This window comes from Falco punctatus, assembly GCF_963210335.1.
Source record: "Falco punctatus genome assembly, chromosome: 13".
NCBI lineage: Eukaryota > Metazoa > Chordata > Aves > Falconiformes > Falconidae > Falco > Falco punctatus.
Genome location: NC_137593.1, coordinates 2,357,424 through 2,376,991, shown reverse-complemented (window position 1 = coordinate 2,376,991; position 19,568 = coordinate 2,357,424). Strand labels below are relative to the sequence as shown.

Genomic DNA, 19,568 nt, shown 5'->3' with positions numbered 1-19,568 from the left:
AAGGAGTTGAACAAATGCACTGACTTACGGTACATACCCAGGAAAGGAAAATACCTTTTTATTTGTTAGTTGAGGGCACAGCTTGGAGCCAGCACTGCCTTAGGGATTGAGAACCTGCTAGCGCTTTACCTGTTTGGGTACCTTTGCAGATGTGAAAGTAAAACTTTAATTATACCTGCTGTATTTCCTCAAATAAAATTACCCCAATGCCAGCTTCAAAATTATATTCATATTTATGCACATCTTGGTGGTGTTGTATCCCTCCTTAAAGGTTCCCATGTATTAATGTGCTTCCTTCCAGGAGAAAATTTATCCGATCTTTTCCCTTCACAAAAAGTGTAGGAAAAGAGACAAATGTTGCTTTGTATTTTAATACAGAGGCAAAGCAAGACACTTCCATAGATGATACAAAGGAAGTTACTATTTTTAATCTACTTTTCTTTTAATTTCCTTACAATTTCCCTGTAACCATCCGCAGGCTTCATGCGCTGCTTCAGCTAACGCATGAAATAAAGCCATATTTCAGACCATTCACATGCAAACGGAAGGATTAAAATAAAACGTTCTTCTTTCCAGGTGAAGTATGCATGTTTGTGGCACTGCACAAGAGCAGCACTGTTCCACACAGCCCCGCTGGCTGCACAAAGTGCAGCTGGCTTCAAGGCAGACACGGGCCAGAGCGATGTGCAGGGGCTGTGCTTGTGTCACGCAGCCAGTATCTCTGTCTCCATCATTTCCCAACACTGAATTGCAATTGTGGAATTTTTTTTTATTTTTTTTTTTTAAGAGGCCATGATGTTGGGTGAAATCCTATCATCTCAAGAATTGTGAGAACAGCTTGCTAAAATTCAGCATTTCCCCAGATTACGCCTTGTAAGCAGCCCGCACCCGCAGTTTCATCCCCAGGAGCCCTATTTTCCATCCGTCCACAGCGACTCTGGTTCCTATGGATCAGGATCGCTGTCCCTGTGGGTCTGCACGCTGGTGCACCGACAGGGGCAAGCAACCTGAGGAAGACCATCCCAGCCCCCACATTCATAATGCAGTGCTGGTGAGCCCCAAAATAGACCCCATTCACCATCAAAAATTTACGCTTTCTTGCCATTTTCTTTGCCATTTTTGAAACCACTGAGGATAAACTTCTTAAATTGAGAAAGAGATCTGCAAGTTGAACAACTTGCTGATGGTCAGATCACTTCTTATTAACTTAAATAAATCTAATCAAAGGAAATTACATCTTCTTTTCAAAGTCTTCCTCGAAAACTTAGTTCTGCAGAGTGCAAGAATGCATTAAAAATCTATCTAGAAGAGCCCGTCTCCTGCATGCATGAATCACAGCAAGCACTCAGGAAGCCTCTGCAGTCAAAGGCTATTTCATACCAACACAACCCTATTTTCTGCTCATGAAATTTCCATTCTGGCTCACATTTTTTACATAAACCCAGACAGCAAGTGGGTAAAAGGCATCCAAGACATTTTGAGGACAGATTGGCCATCTCGCGCAGGAACTCGCCGCAGTACATAATGTCTCCTAGTGGGAAACGCCAGGGACCTTTCCCGATCAATAGAGCCTTATATTAGCACACTTCTCATTTTTACAACACCTAAACTGGAAAACAGCATTTAATGGTTCGTGTAGGTTTCCTGACAAACAGCCACTCCATCTATTGTATTTGCTTTATTCCCTTTAGAACTTCATCTTCAAAACTGTATTTTGCACAGACAACCTGCAGCCAGAATCCAGTAAGCAAAATTTGAAAAGCACAATGCAAACGGCAGCCTCGGAAAGGCAGGACCACAGCGAGCTGCGCAAGCACGGGCTTTCTCCAGCAAACAGGTAATTTCTGCAACACGTAATATTTCAAGACCAGTTTTCTCCTCTCCACTGATTCCCGCCCCCCCACCCCCCCCACCCCCAAGGAACCCCCCGTCCTTGCAAGCTTTTGATGCCTGCGATAAACCAGCCAGGTTCCAATGGTGATTTCATTGCATTAGGTTAATGCACACCACCCGTAACAACCTTTGTCTAATTAAATCACAGTGGTAATGTTTCTAACGGCTCCCAATCCTGCCTGATTGTGAATAATCGGGCTTGTTCAGCCTGCCAGCAGACGGAGATGCCACTCCAGGTGCCCTGGGGCGGACGTGGCACTTGCCCATCCCACTGCTCCCAGGACAGAGCTGGGGAAGCTTAGGGACACCCCAGCCCCAGGGTCACCCCACCAGCCCAGCCCACCTGCCGCAGCAAAAATTGACTGAAATTTTCTTAAAATTATGATAGGAAAAAAATCAACGTATCCCAGTTTTTTCCTAAAACCCTCATACTGTTCTTTTTACAGTTTATGCTTAATGTAGTTTTTAAAATGGCTTTTTAGGACTGTAAGGGCACTGGCCGAGGGCTGCATGCTTACCCATGGCTTAGGGCTTAGGCTACAAATGTAACATCTTTAAGTTAAACACATACATTTTCCAATAACTTTGCCACTCTTCCAGCCCTGCTACCAACAGATGACTTTATTGATAAAGGGACATTTTTACCCAATGCACCGTGTGACCTTTGCAAGTTAACAACACTGAGCAGCCAAAGATCCCTGTCCTTCCCTGCGTCCTTGCCGTGTCCCCTGCTCTCCTCCCCCTGCCACTGGCATTCCCACTCCTGAAAGATGCCACAAAAATGACATTGCCACAGCCAAATGGGACAGAATTCCCCATATTGTGAACTTACCGAATTACTCATGATTTGAAACTTCATTAATGTCAACTTTGGATTTAAATGAAGTCACACAACATAGATGATGTCCTGCATGTAAAACTCGAGCATGATTTTGCCAGCAGGACCAGGCTCTGTCCTTTTAAATGCCTGAACCAAAATCTCAGCTCTGCTAGAGCCATCCACGGGCAATTTCCCTCTTTATTTACTCCCTCTGTATTTTCAAAATGCTACAGGTTAGACAGACATTAGCTCCAAGGAGCATTACATTAGCAGTACAAAGTTTTTTTCCTCTAAATAATTTCTTTCTGCACAAACTGAAAAATGTTGGTATTTTCAAGTACTTTTACAGCACAGCCTCAGTGCTTACTGACAAATGCCTTACAGAAATGTCCTGCCCCATCACAGGGGTCTAAACAGCATGTGAAACCAACTCCAATTCCTTTTAACTCAGTACACAGAAAAAAAATACCAACTGTAGTATCATGTGAGCAGTGTTGTAAAAACACACATGCCTAAAATTAACCCTGGTGAAGACCAGAAGAATGTGCTGTTTCACTACACTCATGGCCCCCAACTCAAAATTACAAAAGAAAACATATGTTTTAAGTGAAAGAGCATTTTTTTTCCCCTTCCTTGCCAAATCTTGCCAAGAAAGCATCACGCTGTTGCAGCAAACCTTCCTACCTACTCCTCTAGGAACATTGTTGGTGCTGTGAAAACACGGAGATGTTTTTGAAGTGCTCAATTCAGACAAAGCTGAGTCAGAGCTTCCAACTCCGAGCTACCCTGGCACATGCCCAGGCTGAGGTGGGACCCCTTCAGCGCCCCCGAAAGCTGGGCATCCCACCCACTGTGCCCGACGGGGAGGCACCTGGAGGCCCCCGGCTCTGGCGCAGGGGAAAATCATAGAATCATGGAACGGTTTGGGTGGGAAGGAACCTTTAAGGGCCAACTGCTCTAGCCCCCTGCCCTGGGCAGGGACATCTTCAACTACAGCAGCTTGCTCAGAGCCCCATTCAACTTGACCTCGAGTGTGTCCAGGGATGGGGCATTGACCACCTCTCTGGGCAGCCTGGACCAGTGTCTCACCACCCTCAATGTTAAAAATTTCTTCCTAATATCTAGTCTCAATGTCCCCTCTTCCAGCTGAAAGCCATTCCCCCTTGTCCTGTCACTCACACCCCTGTACGCAGCCCCCCTCCAGCTTTCTTGCCGGCCCCTTCAGGCACTGGAAGCTGCTCTAAGGTCTCCCCGGAGCCTTCCCTTCTGCAGGCTGAGCAACCCCAACCCTCAGCCTGTCGCACAGCAGAGGGGCTCCAGCCCTCCGAGCATCTTCCTGGGCTCCTCTGGGCTCGCCCCAGCAGCTCCGTGTCCTCCTTACGCTGGGGGCACAGAGCTGGACGCAGGGCTGCAGGGGGTCTCACCAGAGCGGAGCAGAGGGGCAGAGCCCCCTCCCTGCACTGCCGGCCGTGAGGGTGGGCTGCAGAGGGGAGGGAGCAAGCCCCTCAGCCGGGTTAGGCCAGCCGAGAGCACCAGCAGCACCAGTGAAACCGGACAGCAAACCCCAGGGACTGACCTGAAGTCTAAAATACAAGAAACACATTTAAAAGTGATTATTAATTACGGAAGCTTTAATAAAAAGCCTGGAATTGATCAGTCCAATAGCCATTACCTATGGGGGTCTATCGATCCCCTTTTCTGATGATCAGCTCTGTTGAGGAAGAACACGGCTACAGCGGGTGGCCAGCAAAGATGCCATGTTTCATACTGCAATTCCATCCTTCACAATTTTTATTGTTATTTGGATGCTCTTCCTAATTTGCTGCACTATGCCACTGCAACTGTGCAAAACTTCACATTTTTATATTACTCTTGATTTGTTTCTGCTTACTTTTAATTATAAAACGTCAATAAAAAGATTAAACACACATAAAAAAAGATCACAGTGTGTGCCAGATGCTGAAACATCCTCCAGAGACTGGAAGCGCAACACCAGGTGTTTGTGTCAGACTAATGAAGCAACATTCACACACAAGGGACACAAAGGGTGAGGCTGCAGAGACTTACACTTTGCTGAAAATCTGCCATTATGAACGCAAAACTGGAAAATTTGAAATTACAATTTTAGTAAGAAATAAAAATTCATGCATCTATACTAAATATATTAGCTAGACTAAATAATTTGGAGATTTAACAGGCTGAGTTCAAGTCATTGCCGTAACAATGAACTTCAATAAAATTTACTGAACATAAACTATGACCTAAGGCAATAACTGATGAACTTAAGGGCATCCTGATATATTTCTATATCATTGAGTAAAGCACTTTAACTTATTACAGCTACATGGCCTGACCTCATGCAATCAAATCTTTTCTTAGCAGATTCAACCTGTGTTTTTAATGCCAATTACCTCAAGGTGCAGTCTTTTAACTTTTACTAAAAGGAAGCATTAAGTAAAACAGCTGCTTTCCCATGGACAGACTACTGGTTAGATCCCACGACGTGAGAACTCTTGCCCAACAGGTTAAAGATGAGTATAAAAAAATAGAGCTTATCAGCTGGGATATGTGCAGACTTTATAATTAAGGGATCTTCTATATGTTGAGCCCTCCAGGCTTTCTCGTACGCACTAACTTTTCTTTTGTGACACCCCCCCCCATCACTCCAAATCCATGTGGGCTGTAAGTCCTCAGCCTTTCAGGCACCTGCGTTTGCCGAGGCGCTGGGATGCACTCATCCTGCTCGTGAAGCAGCGCGCGCAGGAGGCAGAGGGGAGCGCTCCCTGCAGCACCAGCTAGCTATCTGCGGAGGGGTTTGGTAGGAAATTCTGATCTTGGTTTGTTGCCACCAAGAGTCCCGTAAGCCAGTATGAGTGTACAGGACAGCGCTAATTGCATCACGCCGGTGAAACACCAGGCAGTAGCCACATGCAGAAACCACAGTAGAAGAAAATCTTCTGATGCTTTCAATCTCTAATTAAACAATCTCAGTAAAACAGCATTTTGTTCACGCTATTTAGTAAAAAGGGAGTTATTCTTCATTTCTTCTTCTGAATTTCTAAGACTACTACTGAGAGAAGCTGAAATGGTAGGACAGGAGACTTCCAAATCAAAACTGCAGCTCCAAGACCATGCGATGGACAGGGACGATTCAGGACAAGGGTCTGTGCTGGTTTCATGATAACACTTCAGCCAAACCAAAGCCAGGTTTCAAGGCACTGAAAATCTGGGTTCAGATATTACAACTTGGGCCCACCACAGTTATAGAAACCACATTTCATACATTTCAAGGTTCAAACAGAAGAACCTTTACCATTGCACCTTCTCTACCGTGCCTTCATAGCAGCCCCTCACTGACGCTGCCCCTTTGCAGTTCTGAGTTCAGCAGCAGCAGGTACCTGAGACACTGTTGAGATTCTTCCCAAACTGAGCAAAATGACCCCTTAAGTACATGCATGTTACCTTTCCTTCCAAAAACACTTTAGATTTTCCTATTTGATATGAAATACAAAGGAGAAAAGATACTCAAAAGCCACCTACTGTGTGCACATACCCACCGATTTAACCAAACCAATTAAGCATATTGCTTTAATCGTCCATTTAGGGTACAGCAACATGTTATGTGAGCTGTGCACAGCACAATTTTCCTGCCCTGAGTTAAATCCTATTAACGCACATGTCCCAAACCCTGCCCGAAGGCTGCAGCGCCTGCCCTGCCACGGGAAGGCTTCAGGTACATCCTCATCTTCATCCCCCTGCGAACACCATCAGGGATTTGCTCTGTTTCTCTGTTTAACGGACAATTGTCTCCCAGCACTAAATGCTCTAATACCTCTCTCGTTTGCATTCACCTGTTCCTCCTGCCCACGTGGGCTTCATTTCCAAGCCTATTCAAAATGATATTTTCCAAGCATGTGCCACACGACTTGTTCATATAAATGGAACAAATTAAACTGTCTCCACATATATCCTATCACATTTGTAGCCCTGATTTCTCTCCTTAACACGTGGCCAAGACACCGTATTATCTGCCTGCAGAGGTTGACCTCAGGGATATTAGATTCTGCCACATAGCTCTCTTGTACTAAACCGAGGGGAAACACTTAATCACCCCTGCCTTTTCAGGAAAAAATCAACTTTAAATTTGCCATGATGAAAAATCAATAAACCAGTAATTGCTTGGCTTATCATTGCGTGGAGGAACAAATTGGGAAGCGAAGCTTAGCGTCCACACAGATTTCAGTGAAACACACAGAGTTTCAGGATCACTAAGCCAGAAAAGGAAAAGGTCTCAGAGTGATAATTAAATCTACTCATGCTGATTTTCTGCCAAATTTATTTCCCCAGAGTATATAAAAATGTTTCACTGCTTACTGGGTAGGCATAACTAATCAATTCAACACCGGGCCAACACACACGAGAAACAGAAAATGCAAATTCCAGGATAAAGGCATCAGAACAATGCCCGCCCCAGCGCCAGCACCACCATCACATCGATTTACCTATTGAATGATGTCAAAAGCACAAACCATATTTAGCTGCACCCTGGAAAACTTCTTTTCCTCGTGATCTGCCGCAAACCCTTCCGTACGTGCATGCCCAGGGTGGGCAGCACGCCGTCCCAGCGCCTGCCATGCCGCAGCAGCCCCAGCCCCCCCGCAGGGTGCGCGCCACCGTGCATGTGACATCAGAAATTTAAAAACACTGCAATGCCTGGTGTACTAAGAGAAACGACCCGACAAGCTCACAGCAATGCCCTCCAAGGCATGGGAACGCTCCTCTCGCAGCCCACCGCCTGCTTTATTTTGGCTCCTGCTGGTACCGGCCTCGGCTCCCTCGCACTTGCCAGTCCGGCGAGAAGCAGCCCCAACAGCAACGGCCCCGTCCCAGTTTTGATGTCTTTTCTCAGGCAAGTCCTGAACGGGAACCAGTAAAGAAAAACAAGGTAGAAAAAGCCCTCCACTGAAAACACTCTTGTAAAAAAGCGCATTTTTTGTTAATAGACCTAATTTCGTGCAGCACATTAGCATAGCTCCAATGGAAGTGCAAATGTAATCAAACTGAAAAATTCAAATGAGACGGAGAGAGCCTTTTTCTTTCTTTCTTTGCTTTTTTGTCACCAAAAAAAAAAAAAAATACCATTTTGCTCTGTGTCCTTCAACTGGCTATAGGGACTATGGTAATTAAAAGATTTAAAACAGCACAAGCCCCCAGTCTCTAATCCGGAGCTCAGGTCAGCTGTCTGTAGATTCTAATTTGTCCTCGATTTGTATTCATGACAGGCAAACGCTGCATATTTAACAGCAAACCAGCAGGAGGGGGCATTGGTGGGCTTGGAGGTCAAATAATTTGATTTCTGAGCAGATTACATGTAACATCCAACATCTAATCTCACACCTGATTTGGCAATAAAATTACAATAAGCGCCATGTTCAGACACCCTCACTATAGGGTGGGGGCGATGCCCAGCCTTCATGGTTGAGGCCAGACCGCAGTGCGCGCAGCGGGTGGCCATGCAGTGAGGATGCAACTGTCTGGGGCAAAGGGTGCAACGGTGCTGCAGGCACCCACTGCCCGCACAGCCTGGCAGCTCCGGGATGGCATTCCTATTGTAAACCATAAGATGGTGAATATTGGAGACTTAAACCTTTTTTAAAAAATTTAAAATCTAGAATTTCTTTGAAAATTCACTTACTGATGAACCTACGGGTATAGGAAAACACTTGTCTGAAGCTGAACAGACAGAATAAGGGTTCATTGGGCAACAAGTGCCAAAACACGGGGCAACCTGCCTAACTGGACATTACAGGAATTGCACAATTTCATTATTAACTTTTCAACCAGAAGGGCTTGGGGAAGCAGGCAGGGAATCACTATGAACAATTACGCACATAATAAAATAGTTGTGTGATTGTATGAATTAAAAAAAATATCCAAAAGAATTGATTTTTCACACCCCCTCCCCTACTCATGCAATAGAAGCTAATCTGGTGAGAATTTAATGATCAAAAATACAGAATTGTTCTCTACATAATCCCAAATAGAAAACAAACCCCTGATCAGTCTCAAGCGTGTGAAATAATCACAACGCTTTTTTTCACCAAGCATGGGGAAGCCGGGCACAGGAGCAGAAGACATAGCGCTGCACACCCGGGTCACACCTGCCAGCGGGCGCCGAGCTGTCAACCACAAAGGGCAGCCACAGCGGTTTGGACGCGGCTGCAGAAGCTGCGTGAGGAAGCGAGAACCAGGACAGGCTGCGCCAAGCTCCTGCGGCGAGCACGAGGTGCCCAGGGCACGGTGGGGCCAAGGGGCAGGGGCCGCGCTCCAGCACACACCGGGGTGAGTGCCAGGAGGAGAAATGTCTTCTTTGTGAGTGCATACGGGACACAAAACTACACAAAACTGGTGGTTTTCATTGTACAGTTTCTCCAGGTACCTTGCATGGCGTTGGTATGCTTAACACTTGAGAGACAATTTAATAAGACCAGGTATTTTGGGGGGAAAATAAAATATTTCATTCTTAATTGGTAGCTAACTCCTCTAGACAAATTGATGGTTTTTATTTAACAAGCTTCTCTTCAGGAAACATTTTCTATTCATTTTAGAACAGTGCAACACCCTTACAACTTTTTCAAAGACACCACAGGACAGTTTCTCTAGTGCTTATTAATAAACCAAAAAGAAGTTTTCCTCCTGCTTTCGCTGTCAGTCACCATTGTTTCTCACTCACTAACCAGCACTTTTTTTTTTTCCTCCGCCCTTCCACAGCCACCCCTCCAGTCGCTGTAGCAAAGTGGCTGCCAGCACATGAGCCATCCGCAATGGGACGCCGCGCAGGACACCACGGAGGACACCACACGGGGCTTTTTCAAAACACCCGGTGCAGCCCCGTGCCAGGTCTTAATCATCATGCAATTTTATATTCATTAAATCCACTCTGCTAACTTTATCAACAAGACAAATTAGAGGCAGTACATTTTATTTTGCAAGTGTTCTGGACACTATTTTAGATACCTTGCAAAGTATTCAAGGAATCGTCACGCTCAGCTGCACCAGAGCATCACAGCTCTGAAGCACTGTTATCCCAAACTTGGGACTTTTTTTTTTTTTTTTTTTTTTTGGGGGGGGGGGGCGGCGGGGGGCGGGGAGGGAGGAACAAAACAAGCAAAACAAAAAACAGATTAAGGGAATCAATCACATGCATTTTTAATAAAGATTACACTAGAGTTTTGAAATACATACTTAGCATACTTCACTCTAAGTCCCACAATTTGGAGCTTATTAAAGACATCTAAATCTAGAAACAAACAGGGGGTGGGAAATCATGTAAAAACGTATAAATCCTGTAGGATAGCAACCAGCTGAATCACACTTGCAAAGTATACTTAATTTTCTCATTCACACATGAGGATTTGAAGAAGCTTGTTTATACCTGAAGTGCAAATAAGCTTTAAACTGCCTACAGAAATTACTGAGGCTGGAGTTCCAGCTGAAGAAAAAAAATCGGTAAGGAAGAAAATCGGAGAAATTTGATTGTAACCAAAGAAACAGCACCTGAAGTCAGTACATAAGAGACGGCAACGTGGGAACAGGTAAGATGGATTTTTCTAACCCAAAAATCTTGCTAACCACCTGTTCCAAAATCAAATATGTAAAAGATATCCATAAAATTCAGAGCTTTTGGAGCCCTGAAGGACTTCAGCGCTCAGACCGACTGTGGTATGGCAATTCCAGGAAAGAAACATAAGCAGAGATTACCTGTTTGAGACCGCTTGGTCATTAGGAAGGATTCCTGGAAAACAAGGATGTCAAAGCAGGATAAGGAGGAAACTTGCTGCCAGGAAACTGGTGAGATCCTTAAATAGAAGGCAGTGCAGTGCAGTGGGGGTTAAATACAGCACGTGTGGAAGGGGACTCAGGCTCTGGTACCCGGATGGAATAGGAGAGATGAGAAGAGACGTAGGCACAACAGATGCAAAAAAACAGTTCCTGTCCTCACCTTGGAGTTCAGCCTGGCATGCTCAGGAAAAGAGAGGGCAGACGCAAGGAGACTTTTCAATAAGATTAGAGAGACTAGAAAGAAAGGTGGTGTTTTGGAAGGACCGGAGGAGATGGCATAGTAAAATCGCAAGCACCGCTACTGTCCATACAACATGTGGGGGTTTCTTCCCTCTGCTGTATACTCCAGCACCCTACTACCTCTTCCCTTTCGTATGACTTCTCCTGCTTTGGTTTAGCCTAATGATTTTGTTATCATATGACACAGGGAATTAAAAAAATCTCAGCCTCTTAACTTCTCCATAAATTTCAAGCTGTCATAAACAGTTTTACTGCCTATCAGTCTCCTCCATGTATGACACCCAGGCCCTAACCAAAATATGATGGGTATTTGGGCACAACACTGATTTTCATAGTAAATTAATCCATCAAAAGGCCAGCTCTGAAAAAATCACAGAACGGTTTGTGTTGGCAGGGCCCTTAAAGCCCACCTAGCTCCAGCCCCCTGCCCCGGGCAGGGCCACCTCCCCCCAGCCCAGGTTGCCCAGAGCCCCGTCCAGCCTGGCCTTGAGCCCTGCCAGGGACGGGGCACCCACAGCTGCTCTGGGCAGACTGGGCCAGCGCCTCCCACCCTCAATACACATGATCTCCTCCAACATGACATCACCTTCAACCCCAGGTCCCATTTATGGGGTGGTTAAAACACTGAGTGAACATCCACGCAATCCCAGGCAGGCGGGCAAGGGGCACAGTGCCAGAAGAATCAGGAACACATTTACGCAGAGACTGTTCAGTGTATTAAGTACCAGTTGCAGCCTGAAATACATCATTTAAACCAAATACGCTGAAGAGAAAGTTCACTGCAGTGACCAGTGTGTGGTAACATGTATTTCCAGAGTAAAACCACCGCAAGGCAGTGAAGATCTTCACTGTATTTTTTTATATTTAAGTCAATGCAAAAATATAATGGATGTCACCGACAACTAAATGATTCATTTTAATTTGAATAGCTAAGAAACTTTCTCTGTCTATCACAGCTGAAGTGAGAACTTTGAGGATCCTCAGATTGTTTGCATTGGCTCCGTCATGCTGTTGAAAATGTCTCTTCCCATTACTCCCCAACATACAAGCAAAATACATTTGTTTAATTATCCAGGCACTATACATTAACTTTCCACCTACTGTATAGCAAAGGAAAACAGCTCAGACTCTGCCAGCTTTCAGTGCACCAGATTTCATCAGGAAAGAGATTAGCTCACTCTGACATCACACAGACTAATACACTGACAAAATTAATTGCTGTGCTTTACTGATTTAATCGAGCAGCATAGCCACAAACCAGCACTATTGGCTGGCCATAAGGTCTTAACATATAACTTTGTCTCAAATTATTAGGTTGCTTTAATGGCAGGTAAAATATTTTTTTTCATGTGGCTGAAATTTCTGGTGCCTTTAACAGTTCTTGTTCATCTGACAGGTCAGGAGCAGAAAGCTGCAGTGAACCTGAGGAGTGCCAGGCTGGCCACCTCGGCTTCAGATGCCCTTGTAAGAAAGTCACGGAGCCCTGCTGGAACCTGGTCCCTTAAAAATAATAGTTTGCCACTTACTGGATTTTAGTTTCTTACGGATTTAAACACACACATTACCTTCTTCCTTCCTTTTCTTTGCTTCTTCTTCACTTCTCTCTTTGGCCTTTAATGCTTCATCTGCTTTAGCTAAAAAGAAAAGAAACACAACAAGTGTTATAATTAGTTAATTTATCTTGCCAAACAAGATTTCCTGGGGTTTAAACCAGTTTCCTTTTTGTAGGTCCCACAATGAAGTCGATGCGCATGAAAGAACAGAATTTGGTTCTTAACGTGTTTTCTTTGAAGATATTAATACGGTGAAGACAACAGCACACGTGGCATTCTGGAGGGCAGCTGCTGCGCGCAGTACTCGCTCAGTACCAATCTCTGCACCCATTTCTTGTTACGCAGAACTTTTAAGAGTTTTTTTCCTTACACACAAACCTCCCCACCCTACCTGCCCCCAAACCAAACCGTACAGAAACAAACACAGTTCATTTGGAAACAGAAGATTTGCTGCCATAGCGAGTAATCCGTAAGACCTCTTTTGAGGATGAAACAGAAACAAACCAGTGTTTTCAGGGATGCAGAGCTGCAGCTAGCATTTAAAATGGGAGTCAAATACCTATCACTTAGTGTTAAATTAGGTAGTATACAAATTTCACTTCATTGCAAATCACAGCAGTAGTACTTTATTCATATTATGACAGTATTCTTTAAAAAGAATCTTTTTCCCTCCAGAAACCTCTTCCCTTATTACTTAATTATCTACTAGTTGCTCAACTGCAGGGGTTTTCAAACACTTTACTACAGATGTTAAAGAAGATTAAAAATATACAGCACAGTAACAAGGGACTATCAATATACTCTGTAAATTAATTAAATTTCTGTTCTAGCACATCATTTATTCCAAAGCATTAATGTCTCAAAGGAGCCATTCTCTTTTATTGCCATCTCACTGCCTGATGAGTGAACTAAGCGAGAATAAGTCTCTAATAGCATTATACTTGATGAAATATTAAGTTTTGGAAAGTATCACCATGTCAAAAGGAAAAGAACCAAAAAGCAACAGAATTTAGAACTTAAACCAGGCCTTCTTATGCAATAAAATCACTGTAAACGGCGGCACAAATAGCAAACAATTCAGTTTTACAGATGCTTAGTCCTATCACCTACTGAATCAACCAGTAATTTATGAAAATCAAATTCATTTCAGGGTGGGTGTGAAGAGGTCTTTCCGACTGGTGTCCCTCTGCAGCCAGTAGCTACAGATTCTTAAAATATACAACTTAAACAGGGGTGTTACAGAACGATAGAAGTAATTACATAGACATCTGTTTCCATTTACATGCTTTTACTCATATTTAGACTACATTTGAAGTCATGAAATATTAAAACTTTTCTGCCAGTGAAGATCATTACAAGAATCTATTAAATTAAGACAATAAAAACAAACTGCTAGTAACTCTAAAGACTTTTACTTCATTTACACTTTATTCTCCTTGGTAAAAGGACAAGGATAATAGAAATCCCATTTAAATTCAATTTTGGTTATATGTGTAATTGTAGATATACCCCTTGAGTCATGTAAAATGCTCAGCTTATGTTTCTTTCAAATTATCCCGCTCAGATTCACATTCTACTCCTTACAACTGTCTTCAATATGTATTAGCAGAGCTCATTAGGCTGAAATTTAATAATGCAAACATCAGGTGGATTTCAAGAACCTCCATTATCAACACAAGATGGATTGCTTATATAGCTCTTGGGCCAACTGGGCACAATTTAGATTCAATAAACTACCATGCCTAAATTTGATTTATCTATTCCACTATGCTACTTTGTTCTTCCTCACCGATTTGTTGCTGCACAGGAACAATTCATTGGATATCTGAATGGTTATCCAAGGCAGAAAAATATTAAAACACACCTAAAAGATATTGCTGGTCTGTGACTAAATCTCTAGTTTGTGTTCGTTAGCTTTAAATTGCTAATTTCTAACCCCTGTAACTACAGTGGAAACTTCTGCTAGCTGAAACAGAGCTGTCCTTTCAAGTCCTGGTTAATTATATGGACAATCTAGCAATTTAGGGAGTTTCACGAGGACAATTCTCTGCTCAGAACTGCTCATTAACAACAATTTAACTTACCCCATAAATCTGCAGAGCAGCACATCTCTGAGGTTATAGGGCACTGTCCATTACAACCAGCTGAAGTCACTGAAACCATGTGTCGCTTGAAGACTTTAATGCTAAAAACTCTCTTGAAATATTTTAAATTTTCTGTCATTATTCACCGGCAAAGCATTAAAGCCCCAGATTTAATTTGCTCAAATCAAGTTGCAATTATGAAAAGATTCTAACAACTTATTCCAAAATATAACGCACCCTCTCCGCTGTGTGCGCTGCTGTGCCCTCACCCCGCATTTTAGGGTGTTAATGACCACAGACAGCCCACGCTGACCACTTACAAGACCTGGTGTGTGGAAAAGAACCCAGTTCTCCTGTAATGCGCCTTCCTTAAGCCAGAGGAGGACAGACAGCTGCTTATCACCCCCAGCAGATCAAAGAAGTCACTTCAGCAAAAGTCTGGTTTTAATTGATCCAGGTAGTTGGAGTGCTGAGATTGCTCCTGCAGCTGGGCTTCCTGCATGGATAAACAGCTAGCATGACAAAAGCCTGGGTGCTTACAAAGCTTTCTAAAATATAAAATAAATAAATAAAGAGGTGCTCGAACTTGCAGCATTTAAGAGCTCGTCCGACCCCAGATAAAATTACAATTCTATTGATTTTTTTTTTCTCTGAAGGATGGGAAAATGATATACAGAAGATGTTTGAGATGTTTACCTACACTAAAACAATAAAGTTGTGAAATGCAGATATTTGGTAGTAGCCAGTGGACTATTAAGACAAGTATAATGGGATGAAAGAGCATTTTAGTAATTTCCAGGTGCCCCCTATGGAAGGGCTTGTTCCAGCCTGGGACCAGCAGCCCATTGTGCTGGATGCAGCACAAAGGAAGAAGAAATAAATCCTGTCTTTGTGCTGGGAATAAACTATGAGCAAAGACTACGGACATGCTACTCAGACAAATAAACACAATGCAGAAGTGGAACAACATTGCTAAATCACAACGAAGGCACTAACATTTAATTAAACTAATCTAGATTAAGGACCTTCTCTATTAATAAAAAACCCCAAACAAACTAAAACACGTTTCATGTTTCCATATGCACCAAAACTCTGAACATGCTAATGCGTGTTGAAGCTCAGGCTAGCTCTTTGGTCAGCTTCTTTCCACCTGCTTCCCAAACCTGACAACCACCTAACTGGAGCTGGCAACCCCCCCCGCCCGGTACCCCAGCCCCCTCCAGAGCAGCACACACGGTGGCCATGGATTTGGGGAGCGCTGGAGGCAGCCGACAGTCTGAGCTGTCGAGAGCAGGAGAGATCCCTAATGGAAACGTAGGTTGCCTGCCAGACCTGCAACTTCGGTTCCTGTTGAGGAGCAATTATTAAGTACAGATCAGCAACTGTGGATCAATGAAGGGCAGGTCATTCCCCAGGGCCAGGGCTGGGGGGATGAACAGGTCCACTCCTTTGCCTTGCTTTAACCCGTTCAGTGCCAACCTGCAACGGCAGCTGATCGTGGGCTTACGCTAAAAACTGGGGTGAAAGGAAAGAGAAGAAAAGAGAAAAGAGAAGAAAAAATAAAAGGAGAAAGGCAGAGAAAGAGAAAGGATGAATTTGTGTGTTTTCCAGTTTGAGAAAGGGAGAGGATGTTTATATGTCTCCTTGACATTATCACTACGCTGACTGTAAAATTTGGAGATGGTACGAGACATCAGAAATTAAATGTAAGACCCGAGAAGAGCAAGTTGAGAGCTGTAGAGAAGCACTGGGCGATAATACCAGGTGGTGTAAATCAGCAGAGCTTTACTAACTTCATTAGCCTCCCTGACCTGTACCACACTTTGTGTTACCAATATTTTGCAGAAATTTTCTGGTTCATGCTCAGACACCCTGCCACTCAAGCACTCTGCTTACCTATGCACCACACACTCACTGACACAGAATTTCAGGTTCCTGTCCATTTTCCCAGCCAAACTTTATATACTCGCCTAGATTTTCTTCGCTAATTCTTTCTTCTTAGCAAACGCTATTAATTCAGAGCCCTCTTCCCTCTAAACTGTTACTCTGTTACAGAAAAGAAAGTCTCCCAAGATGTACCCTCTCACTTCAGGAACTTGATACAAGTATTTTAATAAGCAGTTAATAATCTATGTCCCTCCTAAATCACATGACATGTTTTCTGTTCTCCTATAACATTTTTTTTTCTTTAAATGACAAACAAAAGCCAGGAAAGCAAAAAGATACTAAAAAAAAGAATTCTTCTTTTAAAAAAGAATGAACAGCCTTGTAGGTTTTGGAAAATACTTCAAGCTCAAAACATTACAAATGGTCTTATTTCCTCACCAACACAGTACAACGTCTATTTAACGTTCAACAGTGGCACTACTACTCTGTGCCTTCTGCCTTCCAACCAGCCACCTCCTGGCACTATCTGATCAGTGCGCTTCATTCAAAGCCTACTGAAATCGGCCACACCACCCACTAACTATTTAGATACACAGTTTGCACAAATAGTTATGCAAACAGTCACACTGATGAGAATCAGCGAGAAAATAAAAACACCCTGTGTGATGCCGCACTTGGCTGGCAGAGCATGGGAGGCTCCTGGCTGCCGGGGGAGCACCAGGGAAGCCCCAGGAGAACCTGAGGTTCAATTACAATTTTGTTGTCTAATCCCAAGTTCTGCCACACCCTACACGGCTTTGAAGACACCACTTGCTCAGCCAACTAAAACTAGGGTCATGCCCACAGATAACGGGTGCATTAAATCCTGACAAAAAATTCTCTAATCAAAAGCTCTTGGTGCTATGATTAAAGGAAAAGGCTGGTCACCAATGAGCCTGACAAATTTCAAGGTGGAGTGAAAAAAAGCCTTTATGAACAGAAGCAAAAGTACTTTTTATACTCCTTTTCAAAACTGAAATGAACGTGCTTATACAACAAAAATGAGATAAATGATTGTTAAAAATGTACAGCCTAATGACACTGCACAAAGGAAAAACAAAATACTGACATTTGATGAAATGCAAATTAACATAATAATAATCTGAACAAGTTCCTAAGTGCAACACGCACGGCTCCAACCAAACTCGCAAATCCTAACAATGCCCTCAGGTTTCTTCCATCCGCTGCATCAGGTGTTTTCTAAATAATTTCAGAACCACCTCTTTAAAAAAAAAAAAAAGTTTTACTCAGCCAGCTTCCAGCTGCTGTCATGCTCCAACACGGGAGCCTGGGGCATGGGCAGGATGCCCCAAGTCCTCACAGGGTCAACCCGCATCGAGTTCGCCTTTCTGCCTTACTGACGCGGGCAGGTGAGTGCCTTATCAGGTGAACTGTTTGTGTGGAAACGGTCAGCACTGCCCCAGAACGACACACTTCAAATGGCGATGTGGTATTTCAAGTGGCAGAGCATCCAGGACAGTCACTGTGACAGGGTTCTGTGGCTGTCGGACTCCTCAAGTTTGGCCAGAGCCCCAAGGACCCAGCACAGCGTGTACCGGAGCATCTCAAACCCGGCGCATGGTGCCCTGGATGCCCACGTGGCCCTCTGCCATGGGCCAGCAGCGACCTGCTCACGCGGTGGGCGAGCACAGCCTGGGATGGACGCCAGGAAGGGGGCAGATCTTCCCTCTACAAAGGACGGTAATGCACGCTCACGCTTGCTTGCGCTGCAGCCTCCAGCACAGCAAGAGAGCAAAGCGAAGGTAGTTAAGGCATCAAAATGCCCTAAATGCAAGCGATAACCAAGAGAAACAAACAAGAGCACGTGGAGGAGAGGCATCACGCGCCCGTGGGAGCAGGCAGGAGCAGCCCAGCGCTGAGCAGCCCCGTGGTTTCTGAACCAGATACTTCAGCCCCTGTTTGCACAGGGTCTGGCAGCAGAATTCTGCCGGAATCCCTGAATTTGCTGCTCTAACTGCAGTCTGTATCCAGCAAATAGTTTAAATGGTTCAAAGTACAGTGTGTGCAAACATGCCTGCAAGGTTTATCTTTGCCTAATGCTACATACTGAAATAAAAAAACCCAACATCTAAAATATCTTAAACCCGGACAAAAAGTACTTGTTTAACTATACTGTTAAGCTATAACCAGTTAACTCTACTAACAATACCTTTTCTTTGCTGGTCTCTTAGCCCTGCTAATACTTCTAACATTCTAATCGGTGCAAATGGCACTAGGAGCCAACGGCCACCCTTAGCTTACCATGAAGATGTACAAAAACATGCTGCAAAAATCAATAGGTTCTGTATTAAAACATGCTGTCTTACTGCATGACATTATGCTAACAGGAAACGCTGGTACAACCTCTTTGGAGACTACATCTGACAGAACAAAAAAAAAAAAAAAAAAAAAAAAGCAGCTTTTCCAGGCAGAGGAAAGAAAAGAAAAAAGAAATGAGAGAAAACAAATGGTCTTCACAAATAAATCAACTTCTAAATAGCATAAGTGATGTGCATCAGCCCGTCTCCGCTTGAGAGCCACTGAAACTAGTGGTTTTCAATGCTTTTGTAAGGACTCGATGTATGGGTATCATCATTCCTGCTACAGCTATGAGGAACATGGCTCCCAAGCCACAGAGACAGGACACACTCCTACAGCATATGTATAATATTATCTTCTCTTAATTATTGAGTATTAGAAAAATGGAAAATTAACAGCAACAAAAACGAACTTCAATTTAAAATCACAGCAGTTTCTCTTCATGTATTTTGCAATACAGAGAGAGATCCTGATTTTCCCTCGGCTTTCACTATCAATTTCCCTCTGTAGGTAACCGCAGCGTTTGTCTGCGTTAATATTTTTGTAGACGTGAATGCAGACCTATTCACTGCTTGTGGGTACCGCTCAGAAAACGCCTGGACACACGGCCCCGTGGCCCCCGTCTGCATGCACCAAGCGGCACGACGCACCTGGAGCCAGCGCAGGAGCCAGGAGCATTCCCTCCCGTGCCTCAGGTGTTTCAGCATTGGTCAAAGCCATACCTACGCTCTACGGCAATGAGACTGGCAGCAAGATCTGGCGCCGGAGTAGGATGCTCCAGCGTGGTTCAGCAGCTCCATCAGTGAGCACAGGCACTGGCACCCTCCGGGGCACAGAAGCGAACCCCTGGGGAGCTGGAAGCGCTTGGGGCTTGGGAAGCATGGAGCCATT

At 44.0% G+C, this 19,568-nt stretch overlaps 1 protein-coding gene across 2 annotated transcripts in view; it reads right to left on the bottom strand.

The window, feature by feature from the left end:
* RSRC1 (arginine and serine rich coiled-coil 1) overlaps window positions 1-19,568 on the bottom strand; it is a 167,833-nt gene that overhangs the window by 17,397 nt on the left and 130,868 nt on the right. For both annotated transcript variants that reach the window (XM_080410302.1, XM_080410303.1), the window contains one exon: window positions 12,361-12,429. In XM_080410302.1, the coding sequence (XP_080266428.1) occupies window positions 12,361-12,429 (69 nt within the window). The remainder of the gene's footprint in view (window positions 1-12,360; window positions 12,430-19,568) is intronic.